Source organism: Octopus bimaculoides, chromosome 1 (genome assembly GCF_046866305.1).
Source record: "Octopus bimaculoides isolate indiv1 chromosome 1, ASM4686630v1, whole genome shotgun sequence".
In the NCBI taxonomy this organism is placed as follows: Eukaryota; Metazoa; Mollusca; class Cephalopoda; order Octopoda; family Octopodidae; genus Octopus; species Octopus bimaculoides.
In genome coordinates, this window is record NC_142928.1 from 111,767,851 (window position 1) to 111,784,042 (window position 16,192).

The 16,192-nt window shown below is 37.4% G+C and overlaps 1 protein-coding gene across 3 annotated transcripts in view; it reads right to left on the bottom strand.

Moving 5' to 3' along the window:
- The window catches only part of LOC106877988 (multiple epidermal growth factor-like domains protein 8), a 695,248-nt gene that overhangs the window by 169,149 nt on the left and 509,907 nt on the right, over nucleotides 1–16,192 (bottom strand). For all 3 annotated transcript variants that reach the window (XM_089356139.1, XM_089356136.1, XM_089356146.1), the window contains exon 24: nucleotides 283–412. In XM_089356139.1, coding sequence (XP_089212265.1) covers nucleotides 283–412 — 130 coding nt within the window. The remainder of the gene's footprint in view (nucleotides 1–282; nucleotides 413–16,192) is intronic.

Genomic DNA, 16,192 nt, shown 5'->3' on the forward strand with positions numbered 1-16,192 from the left:
CCAGAACTTTAAATTCACCACTCAGTAAGTTAATAAAAATAACATTCTCATTATATGCTGAAAGTGAACTAATTATTTATACAGAACAGATGAACTTACTACTAAACTACGTACTTATGTACTTAATGAAGGTCATTATTTTGAGCTGAATGAAGAAGTGGTATGAAGGGGATGGAGTTTGAGTGGCAGATAAACAAAATGGAAAATTAGCAATAGAACAAAATTAAAGTCATTATTTACTTTCAAACAAACAAAAATAAATGTAAGAACTGTCACACTAACCTGAGATATTTTCTTGAATTCTGGATAAATAGCCAGGCATTGATCACATGTTTTGTATTTGTTACAGTTTCTTGCCTCAAACCACTTGTGATCACACATTTTTCCTTCACTTACATTTCCACCAAAACATCTATAACACACACATGAAAAAGAAACAATTTAATAAAACATTTTAACTTTAAACTAAATAGAATATGGTCAAGTCTTAGTAATGCTTTTCTTGTTAACTGTTATGTTAATATTATATGAATGAAAATTATAGTGAAAGTCATGAAAATAATAGTTCAGAGAATGTAATCACAGATATCTTAATCTCACAAATATTAAATCTGCTTGAAACTTCTGATTACTTTCCAAAACATGACTTTGATCTATGTACAATTTCAGTTTCTTCAAAATCCTTTAAACTATTTCTTCACAGAAAATATACAGCTCCATACTTTCAGTAAGTATCAATGAAAATAAAAAGATACTATTAGTAATGTTTTAATCTTTAATTTCTAGAAAATATGCAGCATTAAGAAAATATCTTCTCTCCAGTAAACTGTGCTTCATTATTTTATGCCAACAATGTAATTAATAAGTTTTTTCTGCAACATGTTAAAAACCATTGTAAATGGCGGTGAGATTGCAAACAAAAACAATAAGATAACCTACAATCCTGGGTATTTCTATATATACTGAGATCAAACTCTGGGCTTATTTCATTTTCATAGAGAATCCATAGCACCAGCATTCTTGGAATGATGATCATGGATTGATCAACTTAATCATGGATATACTTTGGTTAATATACAAAATTAGCACATGGTGCAGGTCCCAAAACAACATGGATAAGAACAAGGTTAGAGAAGTTAAGAGACCTGTTGTTGATTATTGTTATAAAACACAGGCTCTGCATTATGCATGCAATAATTCTGTAGGGCAGTGAAATGGACAATGAATATTAACATCATTAAAGAAGTAAGTTTCAAATCTGTCTCCCATTAGTTTTAGTAGATCTTCAAATTCAGGTTGATGTATGTCTGTCAAAAAAATAAATGTGGCCTTCATCCTCTATTAGGATACAAAAATCTCCAAAATATAACAGCTGACATGGCTTAATGTTTAGTATGAAAGCAGTGGGCAGTAGAAAATCCATTTCTGATTTTGTGAAAAAGGCATACTTAAGCTATTTCAAATTACAACTGGGGAAACAAGATAAGACATGGGCTCCACACACTGTTCCTAAAACTTATGTTGAGCACCTGCAGCAGTGGATTAATGACAAGAGGAAATGCCTGAAGTTTTGCATATCAATGGTCTGGAGAGAACAAAGAAATCAAATGATAACTGCTACTTCTGTCTAGTTAACATAAAGAGTATTAAATGATATAACTGGAGTTAATGGACAAATCCTGACCTAGACTTGACAGAATGCCCTGTTGCACATTCAGATGAAATACCTGTCTCATTATTCACTCATCTGAAAAAGTTCTCTAAATAAGAGAAATTTTCTATTTATGCTGTAGACAGTACTAATGAGCAGTGTGACTGATTTTGAAGGAACCTCATCAACAGCAGAAGTTTTCAGTCAGCCAAAACTCAATGACCTCATTAGGGAGCTAAATATCTTGATGAAATCAACAAAATTGTTGGAATCCAGGCTAGCAGAAAAGATTGGGAACCCAAATTGCATACTATCACAATAGAGAAATTAGACTGGAAGAAAACGATTTCATCTTTGCAATGATGTTCAAAGGTTGCTGATGGAAGTGAGTATATAAAAATAAGTACCAAGTGAATGGTACTTATTTATAAATAGTTTTAAACAAAGCTTGAAATATGTGCAATAATAGCAACAAATATAGATCAATCCCAATTAGTCACTCAACTAAAATGACAAAGTAGCAGGAAGCAATTGCCCTGGTCTTAAAGAAGATATCATATCATGATCACCAATGGCTAATCTTGTGTGGATCTTAAGCAGGTGAATTTTCTCCTGGATCAGCAGAGTGTATACACTAAGTACTCTTGTTTTCTCTGTCTCTGGATCTAAGGATAAGCATTGCGTAAGATAACAATGGCCTCTGAGAGAAAACCTGGCCGTTAGAGAAAAGAATGAGATTTCAGAAACCTTGGTTGTCAGAGACAAGATCACTTTATCACCACTGTACTTCAAATTAGATTTAATGAAATAGTTTGTGAAGGCTTCAAACAAAGACGGGACAACTTTGACAACATATGCAGGAAACTTCCAACATTGGGCATGGAGAAACTGAATGCAGGTATTTTCAACAGGCCATAAATCAAGGATCTCATGAAAGACTCGCATTTCCAAGATTCAATGAACAATGCTGAGTTACATGCATGGTCTTTGTTCACTCTGATTGTAAGAAATTTCCTTGAGAGCCATAAAGCACATAAATAATTGGAATTAGTGGAGAACAAGCATTCTTCTTTCCATAAACTTGGCTGTAAGATCAGTATCAAAGTGTATTACCTCCACAGTCACTTGGATCATTTCCCAGACACTCTTAAGAAATAAAAGAAAAGTACTAGGGATACTGGAGTATCAAAGTTGGGGTATGATCTGGGAAGAGGTAAGGGAAAACTGAACCACATGCTATTCATGGACGACCTGAAGCTATTTATGAAAACTGAGGCAGAGCTGGACAGCCTAGTTCAGTCTGTGCAGATTTTCTCCAATGATATTAAGATGGAGTTTGGACTCTCAAAATGTGCAACGATGATGATGAGATGAGGAAAGTTTGCCAGGACAGAAGCCATATGGTTGCCAAGTGGTGAAATGATGGAGGCAATTCAACCTCAATCCAGCTATAAATACCTGAGAATACTTGAGGCAGATGGAATCAAACATCACAACACGAAGGAAAACACAAAAAGAGAGTACTTGTGGCAAGTGAGAAAAATATTGGCTTCAAAGCAATAAACTTGCACACAGTCACAGTAGTTCAGTATGGCATTGGAATCTTGAAGTGGACAGAGGAGGAGCTAAAGGAGATAGACAGGAAGTCAAGAAAGTTCCTAACGATGCATGAAGCCCATCATCCACAAGCAGACACTGACTGAAGAAAGCAAATGGAGGAAGGGGACTGATAAGTGTAGAAGACTGTGTGTGTATCGAACTTGAGAGCTTAATGAGATACCTAACCCAAAGTAAGGAAACCTTGCTAGTGACAGGAATGAGTGAGTACTGAGAGCAGAGGAAAAAGAGAAAACAAAGGTAGAAGTATACAAAGGACATGAAAAAGAATTATGCAACAAGGGACTACACAATCAATTCCATGTAGCCACAACAGAAGTTGCTAGAAAAATAGATGGGAATGGTTGATGAAAGAAACCCTAAAAAAAGAGACCAAGAGCACTATACTGGCAGCAAAAGACCAAGCTTTGGCCATGAACTGGAGGGTCAACCTTAGGAATGAGCAAGTGTCTCCGCTGTGTCACATTTGCAATAGAGTGGATGAAACTATTGCCCATATCACAAACAAATGCCCTACACTTGCCTAAAACCACTACAAGTTGTGGCATCACAACCAGGTAGTGAAAGTGCTACATTGGAAACTGTGCGAAAAGTGGGGGTTAGAGAGAGAGGCAAAATGTGGTATGAGTACAAACCGCAAAGAATGGTGGAGTCAGAGACTAGCAAAATCCTCTGGGATTTTCCAATCCAAGCAGATAAGGTGCTAGAGCTTAACCAACTGGACCTAGTGGTGGTGGACAAGGTGCACCACATATGCTATATAGTTGATGTTGGATGCCCATTTGACCCATGAATAGTCAAGAAGGAAGGTAAAAAGACAGATAGATACAACCCTCTTAAGTAAAAAATAGCCTGGCTATGGAAAATTAAGAAGGTGAAGATAGTGCCAATTATTATTGGTTCCTTGGAAACAGTATCAGAAGGCATCAAGAGAAATATAAAGAAAATGGGAACAGAGTGCTCAGTAGAACTGTTACAAAAGGTTTGCCTCCTTGGCATGGCCAGAACAATCAGGAAAGTATTAGATAGCTGAAAAGAACTGATAGCATGGTACTGTAGGCTGCAGGTAGTAAAACTGCTATGCATGTAAGACTCCAGGAGTTCCAAGAAAACCTATGATAAAGAGAAAATATTAACAATAATAATGATAAGCATAATAATACTTCTTTTAATTTTGACTCTATATCTTCAGGAGGAGTTACCTCAATCCTTTCTATGTTGACAGAAAAATACGAAAACTGTTGACAATGCATAGAATGCACCACCCTAAGGCAGATATAGAACGTCTTTATCTGCCAAGAAAAGAGGGAGGCCGAGGACTTCTACAGCTGGCATTATCAATGAAGGTAGCCACAATTGGCCTAGACACCTATCTGAAAAACTCTGAGGACTGGATGCTAAAACTTGTCTTAAAACATGAAAGCAAGAAAGCATCTTACTCAGTAACAAAACAGGCAAAGGACTATCTAAGTGAATTCCAATTGCAACAAATTCAAGAATTAGACGAACTAGGAACACCTGCAGAAAAAGCTAAGCGCTTGAAAATCCGTGCAAAAATTGCTGCCTTAGATATTATGACTGAAAAATGGCATGGAAAACCTCTCAATGGCAAATACCCAAAGAGAGCGAATAATGCAGATATTGACAAAGCCCTTACCCACCAATGGTTAATGGCCTCTGGCTTGAAATCAGAAACAGAGGGGTTTATCATAGCAGCCCAAGATCAATGCCTACCTACAAAGAACTACCAGGCCAACATATTAAAGAACGGCAGCTCCCCATTATGTCGTATATGCCAACAACAAAATGAGACCATCGATCATGTTGTCTCCATGTGCAGTCTGCTTGCACCTACAGAGTATCTCAACAGGCATGATAGAGCTGCACAATATATTCACTGGGTAATATGCAAAAACCTGGACTTGCCCCATGATAAAAACTGGTGGGAACACAAACCACTCCCAGTACTTGAAAATGATCACATTGCACTCCTCTGGAACTTCACCATTCAAACTGACAGAAAGATAGACGCTTGCACTTAGTGATGTGGACAAGAAAGAGGCATGATGAAAGAGGAAAAAGTTATGAGGTGACTGTAGAGAATGAATGGGATAAGGGGAATCTCCCTCGTGTGAACCCAACAGAGGGACCAGCTATCCTAGTGAAGAGCAATATGGTAGATAAGGCAATTAAAGACATGAAAACTGGAGTCACAGAATCTAGAATCACAGCTGAGATGCTCAAAATATCTGGTAAGATAGGATACAGGCTAGTCATGCAATTAGTTAATCAGGTCATTCAGGAAGATGTAATACCCAAAGACTGTGGCACAGCAGCATTATTGTTAGCTTCTACAAAGGTAAGGGTGAAGCTTTCGATAGAAGTAATTATAGAGGAATCAAGCTCCTGGACCAAGTGATGAAAATTATGGAGAGAGAGAGATAGTCCAATTAATTAGGAGTTGAATTAGGCTAGATGAAATGCAGATCGGCTTTGTCTGGGGGAAGAAGCACTACTGATGCTATTTTCATAGTCAGGCAACTGTAAGAGAAATATTTACCTAAAAATAAACCATTATACTTGGCATTCATTGATCTAGAGAAAGCTTTTGATAGAGCACCTTGCTGTGTGATATGGTGGGCTTTGAGGAGGCTAAGGATAGACAAGTGGCTGATGAAAGCTGTACAGCCCATGTACAGAGATTCTGTCAATAAGGTGAGAATTAATCACAAGTACAGCAAAGAATTTGGTGTACAGGTAAGGGTTCATCAAGGCTTAGTCCTCAGTCCCCTCCTTTTCATCACTGTCTTCTAGATGAATTCAAGACTAGCAGCCCCTGGGAACTACTAAATACTGATGATCTTGCCCTCATATCAGAGCTAAAAGAGAAATTACAGGTGTGGAAGCAAAACCTAGAATCTAAGGGCCTTAAGGTTAACTTAGCAAAGACTAAGGTCTTAGTAAGCAAGAAAACAGACAGGACACTACCCACTTCAGATAGGTGGCTCTGTTTGATCTGTAAGAAAGGTGTAGGTAGGAACTCCATGTGGTGTACCCAGTGCAAGCAATGGACACATAAGAGGTGCAGTGGATTAATAGGAAGGTTATCAGAGAAGGTATGTGGAAGATGAACAGGATCCATAAAAACTTCAGAGACAATGCATCAAGAGTGTGATAGTTACAATAAGAATAGAATGGAGGAAACTCAGAGAGCTGTTACCTCTGTTGGCTACAAAAGGTCTTTCTCTCTGAGTGAAAGAAAGATTGTATGATGCATGTATATGGACAGCAATTCTACATGGTAGTGAGACATGGGCCCTGAATGCAGAACACATGCAAAGGTTAGTGAGGAATGAGGCTAGTATGCTCTGTTGGATGTGTTATGTATGCATACCTGTTCAACAGGGTATTGGTGTATTGAGACAGAAGTTTGGCATAAGAAGAATCAAATGCGGTGTGTAAGAGTGAAAACTGTACTGGTTTTGTCATGTGATGCAGATGGATGTGGTATGATGTGATGCAGATGGATGCCAACTGTTTCATAAATAAGTGCTGATCTCTCACAGTAGATGGAACATGTGGAAGTGGAAGACCCAGGAAGTCATTAGGCGAAATACTGAAGAAAGATTTCAAGATGCTGAACCTTTCAGGTAAGATGACAAAGGACTAAGATATCTGGTGCCTTGCTGTACTCAAGAAGAGCCGTACTCTGCAACAGAGGTGTGAAGACTGCGCTGATTTGGTCATGTGATGCAGATGGATGCTGACAGCTCCATAAATATGTGCCAATCTCTCAAAATAGATGGTTCACATAGAAGTGGGAGACCCAAGAAGATATGGGACGAAGTACTGAAGGACAACCTCAGGATGCTGAACCTTTCGGGTGAGATGACAAAGGATCAAGATGCCTGGCACCTTGCTGTACTCAAGAAGACTTAGGTTCCACAGCAGAAGTGTTAAATCCGGTCACCCCTGATGAAGAGAATTGGCCTACTAGAGCCCTGTGCCAGTGCCACAAAAAAAAAAGCACTCATCCCATGCCACATAAAAGCACCAGCACATTCTGTAAAGAGGGTGGCACTAGGAAGGGCATCCAGCTGTAGAAGCCATGCCAAATTAGACTGGAGCCTGGTGCAGCACCCTAATTTGCCAGCTCTGGTCACCATTCAACCCATGCCAGCACCAACAACAAATATTAAATGATGATGAAGATGAATATCACACTAGATAAAGAAAGTGAAATAAGAGAATTACACCAAACACAAATGAAAGACAAAATAAGGAAGGAATACTGCAGATTAATACTTAAAATAGGGCTCAATGTGAAAAACAAGATAGTAGGTATCGATACTTTAGCTGTCCCAGTTATAAGTTACAATTACAATATTCTTAATTGGACACTAAATGAACTAACCAAACTAGAAAAATAATGATGGAATTTAGAATACACCACCTCAAATCTGATATAAAAAGGTTATATATACAAGAAATTCAAGGTGGTAGAGGCTTTATACAACAAGAAAACTACTATAAAATATCAACCATAGGAATAATGGAATATCGGACACAGAACCAAGGAAAACTGGTACAAATAGCCACAAAGCATGAGCAAAACATAAAACAGTTTTCTGTATTCAAGGAAGCCAAAAAAATACAAGAAAAACTCATAATACTGGACAGCTTTGAAGAAAAAGAACAAAAGACAAAAGCTGTAAAGCAACTGAACTCTATGCTAAACTGGAACTACAAAATACCATAACAAAACAATGGCAAGAAAAGCCCTCAGATGGCAAATACTGTGATAAGCTAAGCAGAAAAGAAATAGACAAAGTAAAATACCAACAATGGTTGAGAAGCTCAGGACTCAAAGCAGACACTGAAGAATTTTTAATTGTGGCACAAGATCAAAGCCTCCCCACCAGAAACCATCAGAAACACATAATGAAGAAAAATACAATAAGAAACTGCAGAATAAGTGGTGATGGGGAAGAAACACTAAATGATATTGTCTCTGATTGCCCATTTCTGACTAAAAAGGAATATATCAATGACAGAGTTGGGACCTATATACAATGACAACAGAAAAAAGATGGTTCAGGCATATCCCAGAAAAGATCTCAGAAGATGACAAAGCAACCATACACTGAGATATGCCAAGGTTGTCAGAGACCACCAAGGAAAACATGCCTTCTAATTGATTTATCAATCCCAACAGATGACAATGTATCTCTAAAAGAAATGGAGAAATTCTTGAAATACAAAGATCTGGAAACAGAGATAACCTAACTCATAAAAACAAAAACAACCTCTATAATAATAAATACATTAGGTATCTTTAAAAAACATACATAACCAGGAGTGGCAGTGTGGTAAGTAGCTTGATTACCAAGCACATGGTTCCGGGTTCAGTCCCACGGTGTGGCACCTTGGGCAAGTGTCTCCTACTATAGCCTCGGGCCGACCAAAGCCTTGTGAGTGGACTTGGTAGACAGAAACTGAAAGAAGGCCATTGTATATATGTATATGTATATATATATGTGTGTGTGTGTGTGTGTTTGTCCCCCCAACATCGCTTGACAACCGATGCTGGTGTGTTTACGTCTCCATAACTTAGCAGTTTGACAAAAGAGACCGATAGAATAAGTACTAGGCTTCCAAAGAATAAGTCTTGGGGTTGATTTGCTCGACTAAAGGTGGTGCTCCAGCATGGCCACAGTCAAATGACTGCAACATGTAAAAGAGTATAAGAGTAACCAAAACAACAGGACTTATGAATATATATAATATACAGAGAATAGCAATGCTAAGCACCACATGCATCTTATGTAAAACACTTCGAATACAGTGAAAATAGCAACACCAAAACATATACAAGACACATGGAGCTGTGCCTGCTAGTGCAGTGAAAGCTTGTGATAAAAATAAGACTATTGAATAATAATAATAATAACAATAATAATAATAATAATAATAATAATAATAATAATAATAATAATAATCCTTTCTACTAAAGGCACAAGGCCTGAAATTTAAGGGCAAGGGACTAGTTGATTTTATCAACCTCAGTGTTTTACTGGTACTTAATTTATCAACCCTGAAAGGATAAAAGGCAAAGTCGACCTCAGAAGAACTTGAACTCAGAGTTTAAAGATGGACAAAATGCAGCTAAGCATTTTGCCCGGTGTGCTAATGGTTCTGCCAGTTCACTGCCTTAATAATAATAATAATAATAATAATAATAATAATAATAATAGTCGTTGTTGTCATTATCATCACTGTTTTCCATGCTGGTATGGGTTAGACTGTTTGAAAAGAGCTGTTCAGATTCCAGTTGTCTGTTGTGGCATGGTTTCTACAGTTGGATGCCCTTCCTAATGCCAACCACTTTACAGAGTGTGCTGGGTCTTTTTTATGTGCCACTGGCACAAGTGCATTTACATATCACCAATACAAGTGCATTTTCATGGCACTGGCACCTGTAAAGGAGAAACCAATAATAATAATAATAATAAAGCAGTTGTGGTCACTGAAAAAGGTGGTAGTAGTACCAATAATTGCCAGAGCCCTGGGAACAGTGAGTAAAAATCTTAAGAAGTATATGGAACAAATAGGGGCTACAATAAGGGTGAAGCACTTGCAGAAAACAGCACTGCTTGGAAATGCTCAAATACTGTGGATGGTGCTCAAAACATAAGGAGTGTTATCTTAGTTCACTGGTAGTGAATAGCTAACACCGTAGTATATCTCCAGCATTAGAAGCTGTGCAAAGACAATAAAATAATAATATGGAAAGCAACCATATTTCATGGCCAGGATGAGCTCACTAATCTTGCCGTAGAGTTGGTATTTTAGCAATGAGTGTTGTTGTATGAAATGTGGCTTAAGGCCTGATAATATAATGCCTTTTGATTAAAATAAGCTAGGATGGATATTAATAAGAAAATGCAACGGTGAAGTTGACCACACTGAAACATTTATTACCATCACTAAAGTGAAATACAACAAACTAGTAGGACATTAATAATTGTCAATACATTACATAGATTCAAATATCTATAGAAGTTGAAGATGAAAGGTTAGAAAAACATGATGAATAGCATCAAGGATTCTGGTTACAATTCTGTTCAAAATATTGAAAAGACGTGAAGCATAGCATCAAGGATTCTAGTTTTAATTCTGTTATTGCTAAAACTGCAAAGTGAATACACTGCTCTCACTGTCGAAGATCCAAAACTCACTCATAGCAAACTCATCTCCATAAGGAATTAGCTTGAAAATTCATCCGTTAAAAAACTGACATAGGGACACTAGGCTAGTCCATCACGTTAAAGGGTGAACAGTTCAAATAAAGCTAAATGGACTGGACCATCACATGATGAACTAAAAATACGTAGCTAAAAGTAAAACGCCACAATGTGGGTAGCTAAAGGTCAAGAGTTATCAAGCTTTTGCTACAGTATCTTGGACAAAATTACCCTTTGACAGTAAAGGATTTAAATAAATACATAACAAAAAAAAATGCAATATCTACAGAGAAAAACGTGTACTGGATTGGTTGTCACCCAGTTCAACAAGAGCCAATCCCTCAGGGAGGAATCAGCCTAAGAGTGAAAAGTCAGCTACTAAAACAAGCTCTTCTCCAAATACAAACTTGAATACAGACTTAAACAAGATTAATCTCAACCCAAGTCCTCAAGTATAGCAGAACAAGGAAGACAAAAATCTAAATATAACAAATGGATCAGAGTATAAACAAGTGATATACACATTTTAACACTCATTGGGCAAACCAGAACCAAAGCACACAGTAAATTCTGTTAGGGCATGGATGGAAAGAAATCCAGAAATGAGACCAAACATGGATGAAAACAAACTTGCAAATGTAAGAAGAGAGATTCTCAGAAACAAGTAACAAACAAATGCAGAGTTAAATTAAATGATGAAGAAAATAGAAAAAGGTTTGTGATTATCAGTATCAAATAGGGATGAAAATGAATATGTGACAACAGAGAAATCACAAATCTTAGTATCTAAACTGTCATTGGAAGAAATTTCACAAAAATATTGTAAGTATCAGAAATACAAGAGAGCAGGTTCAAGCTGAAAGACAAAATTAACAATATGGATGAGAATACTTTTACTCATATGCATAATGATCAGATAGAACAAACAAAGCAAGAAATTCTCAATGAACTTGGAAAAGTAAAAATCCTTAGTATGACTGAAAGAGAGTCATTACAAAAATTGACAAATAATGACCAGAACAAAAGACACATAAGAATTGGAAATCAAGCTGTGGATGCAATAACTGAAGCAATGGAACCTGATTGAATGAGGTTATATATGCAAACAGAATTTACCTACTGAAACAAGATACACATCAAATTCAAAAAGGTTTAATATATGAAACAAAGAACAAACATATTACATCATCCATATGAATTTAAAATGAAAGATCTTCTTATGGAGAATTTTGAAGCTAATGAACGCTTGATGAAAGCTCAAGGTTACAAATTTTGAAGTAAAAGTTAGTGGAAATGTGAAAGAATGACATGTAGATAAACTTCTAAAGTTGTGCTATTATTTATTGTTAATTTAATGTTTCAACACATATTTATGTATACTGTTTACTTCTGATTTCAAAATTGTTATCGTAATAGTTTTCTAAAGCCAGTTTGTCAACTAAGTACATTTTATTTTAGCTTTACAATTTTAAGTGGCTTTTATTATCTTTTTTATATATACACATTGAAAATTTCAAAATGTCTTTTGATTTCAGAGATTAAAAATTTCTTTTAGAAATAACTGTCAAGAAATGTTCCATTTTAATAAGAAAAAATCAGCTTCAGTGATTTATATTTGTATATTTTTAAATAACTAATCGTAATATTTCTTAAATGCATCTTTTCAACATTTATTCAGTATGTGGAGATGAAGACCTAGCCGATTTACTTTTTGCTGTGAGTGAAATTTGAAAATGTTTAAGAGCAGAAGAGTTACCAGAGGCATTACCAGAAGTGGTTACCAAAGCCTCAGTTGTTTAATATTAAATGTCTTCAATTAGATTATACAAAGCCTCCTCATTCAGCTATCACATGATCTGGTGATTGGCGAGTTGGTTGGTCAAGTACAACTATCCAGTCATGTCCCTACAACAAGTCATTTCCCCACCCCCTGGTGGGAAAATCAAGCACTAAGCCACAAAAGATATAAATAGCAGTGTTTTCGGCTGTCTGGACTCTTTTACCTCAGGCCATAGACCATATGTGGCTAGCATTGTTCTAATGATGTTTGCCTAGCAGTCTTCTTACTACCATCGTTCTAATGATGCTTGCCTAGCAGATTGCTGACCACCATCGTTTTCACAACAAATATTCAACAGCTACCATTATATCCTGCATTATCATGGCAATTTGTTCAGCAGCTAACTCTACTGCCACAGCTTACTCATCATTGGCCTGTCATGTTACCAATTTCGTTGACACCTGCTATAAACTTGTAACAGTAAATCCAAGCTATGAACTGAATATGTTTTCCATCTAAGCCTCACACATGACACCACACACACATTTCTGATACCCTTGCAATTTTGTCTCATGACTAGTTTACTTGTTATTCAAAAAGGATCCACAACATGTTAACATTTGATATCTTACATTGTATGAAAAGCTGTGTTTGTATCATCTATCCCAAATAAATTCTACTTAATAGTGTATGGAGTCTGATCTTCCTTTTATGACAGAATACTGTTATACAACTTAAATTTAGTGGAATACTACATGGCCATCACCACACCACTGAGTTTGGTGTAATGTCTAGTATCCCGCTAAAACTGGCAACCCTGTGCCAAACATTCTTTTTCAACCAGTATTTATGTCTTAAAAGAGGAAATAAGGCACTTAACTCACATGTGTGGTGTACTTAAGTTTGTGTTGAGCTTGCATTGCAGATTTCATGCCTCTGGATAACCCTATTTTAGCACCAGAAATTTGTCTTGCTTCTTGCTCACAGTGACAGACTTTCATAAAGTTTTTCAGCATCATAAACCCTTCTATATTACCAGTGTTCAATGGAGATGTGAAAGTATGATACACTCAAGTCAAATCCCATTTTCTCGCTGCCAACATTCAATCAGTCCAACTGCAACTTCATATTTTGGTTAGTGCCATTCCTTCTGCTCTTGTGGTTCACCTCAAACATTTAATCACTGACACCCTGCCTGATGCCATGTATACCTCCATTAAGCAGGAGATTATTTGTAGGACCACCATATCTGCTGAATGCCATTTTAAGACATGTTTAAATGACCGAAATTTGGGTGATAGAAAGCCCACCAAATTTTTGCAAAGAATATGGGAATTAACCGATGCCTCAACTGAGGACAGCTCTCTTATCAAACAACTCTTCTTCTCGGGGTTACCCCATATGTTCAGTCCATATTGCTGCCCATGTTAGAGTTCAGTTCTGTAGACCAACTAGCACCATCTGCTGGTAAAATAATGGAGTATTCCAACAACGTCCATGTTGATAATAAAGTAGTTATCATGCCTTTGCCTTCTTCAGATGACAGCAGTTCAAATCAAGCAACAACACTCCAAGCCACTTTAGAACTCAAAGAAGTCAGAAAGTTGTGTTCTGTGCAGAATTCTTTTCACCACTGGCCCTCTAGCTGTTCGTCTTCACCAAGACACTGTTCATTTTCTCCTGCTACCTTGCCATATTTTTGGTATCATGGCTGTTTTGCTGAGAGGGTGTGAAAATGCATTCCTCCTTGTTCTTTCCCACACCAGGAAGACTAGTTAAGGAAACCCTGACCATGTCAGCAGTCCCCTCTTCTAAGACTCTGAATCATGCATTCTTAGAAGATTTGAATTCCCGCAAGCTACTTATGGTAGACACTGGCGCAGCCTGCAGTATCTGGCCAGTAAAATTCCTTATGGCGCAGTCACTTCCTACAGACATTTTGCTACAAATGATGAATCATTCACCCATTCAGATGTCTGGCCAGATATCCCTTTCTTTAGATTTAGCACTTCACAGAGATTTTAAGTGGATTTTTATCATTGCTGACCTATCATACCCAATTTTGCTAGTTGATGGTCGCAAGCAATCTTTGTTGGATAGCTCTACAGCTGTATCAGTTCAGCTACTCCAAGTTTTAGCTCACTACCACTGGTCTTCCTGTGTTTTCACGACCTTGCTGGTTGGTGCCGGATAAACTCAAGGCAGCAAAGGCAGAATTTGACCACATGTTGCAGCTAGGGCTTATACGCCCCTCCACCTCGTCCCACAGAGGTCTACAGATTTTTGTCTTGTAAGAGATTTTAGACACCTTTTCTATTACCATTCCAGACAGGTACCTAATATCTCACCTGCATGATTTTGCTTCTGCGTTACCTGGTTGCACAGACTTTTCAAAAATAGACTTAGTGAGAGCTTATCATCAGATTCCTGTAAAACCAGACAATATACCAAAGACTGCTATCGTCACTCCATTTGGTTCTTTGGAATTTTCTCCATGCATTTTGCACTCAGAAACACAGCTAGCACATTCCAGAGATTTATGGATGAAGTCATTCATAGGTTGCAAATTGTGTTTGCTTATATAGATGATCTGCTAATCACCACTTCTACTCTTGAGGAACATATCCAGCACTTAACACTACTTTTCCAGCATTTGAGTACGTACCAAGTGAAAATAAATCCTGCCAAGTGTGTTTTTGGCTCCTCCTCTTTGGAATCTTTGGGACATCTAATAGACAGCAACAGCATTTGTCCTCTTCCTGAGAAAATCCAAGCTATACAGAGTTTAGCTCCTCCAACTATGCTTCGCCACTTTTTGGGATTACTCTTTTACTCTTTTACTTGTTTCAGTCATTTAACTGTGGCCATGCTGGAGCACCACCTTTAACCAAGCAAATAGACCCCAAGACTTATTCTTTGTAAGCCTAGTACTTATTCTATCGGTCTCTTTTGCCGAACCACTAAGTTACAGAGACATAAACACACCAGCATCGGTTGTCAAGCGATGATGGAGGGACAAACACAGACACACACATATATATATATATATATATATATACATATATATATATATATATATATATATATATATATATATATATATATATATACATATACACGATGGGCTTCTTTCAGTTTCCGTCTACCAAATCCACTCACAAGGCTTTGGCCCAAGGTGCCACGCAGTGGGACTGAACCCAGAACCATGTGGTTGGTAAACAAGCTACTTACCACACAGCCACTCCTGCACCTGGTGATTGGTGAATTTTTACTGCAGATTTATTCCAAATTGTACTGCAAAATTAGTTCCTTTAACACAGATTTTACAGCAGTTCAAATCAAGCAACAACACTCCAAGCCATTTTAGAACTCAAAGAATTCAAATCTTCTAAGAATGCATGATTCAGAGTCTTAGAAGAGGGGACTGCTGACATGATCAGGGTTTCCTTAACTAGTCTTCCTGGTGTGGGAAAGAACAAGGAGGAATGCATCTTCACACCCTCTCAGCAAAACAGCCATGATACCAAAAAACAATACCAAAAAACGAGGTTATTACACTGTCGCAACTACAAACTTTTCAAACAGTGACAGTTGAACTGCGAAACATGTCCTTGCTCACTTATCCGGCTGAGGGTGCTCATCTCTCTCTCTCTGCTGATGGATCTGATACTGCTGTTGGTGCTGTTCTCCAACAATCTTACAAGGATAAAATGCAACCTTTAGCACTTTTCTCTCGCCAGCTCAAACCTACTGAATCTTGGTACAGCACTTTTGGCAGAGACCTTTTAGCTATATTCTTAGCTGTGAAGAATTTCTCCAATCTATTAGAAGGCCGACAATTTACCATTTTCACAGATTACAAACCTCTCGTGTTCACTTTGTTATCAAAATCCGACAAGC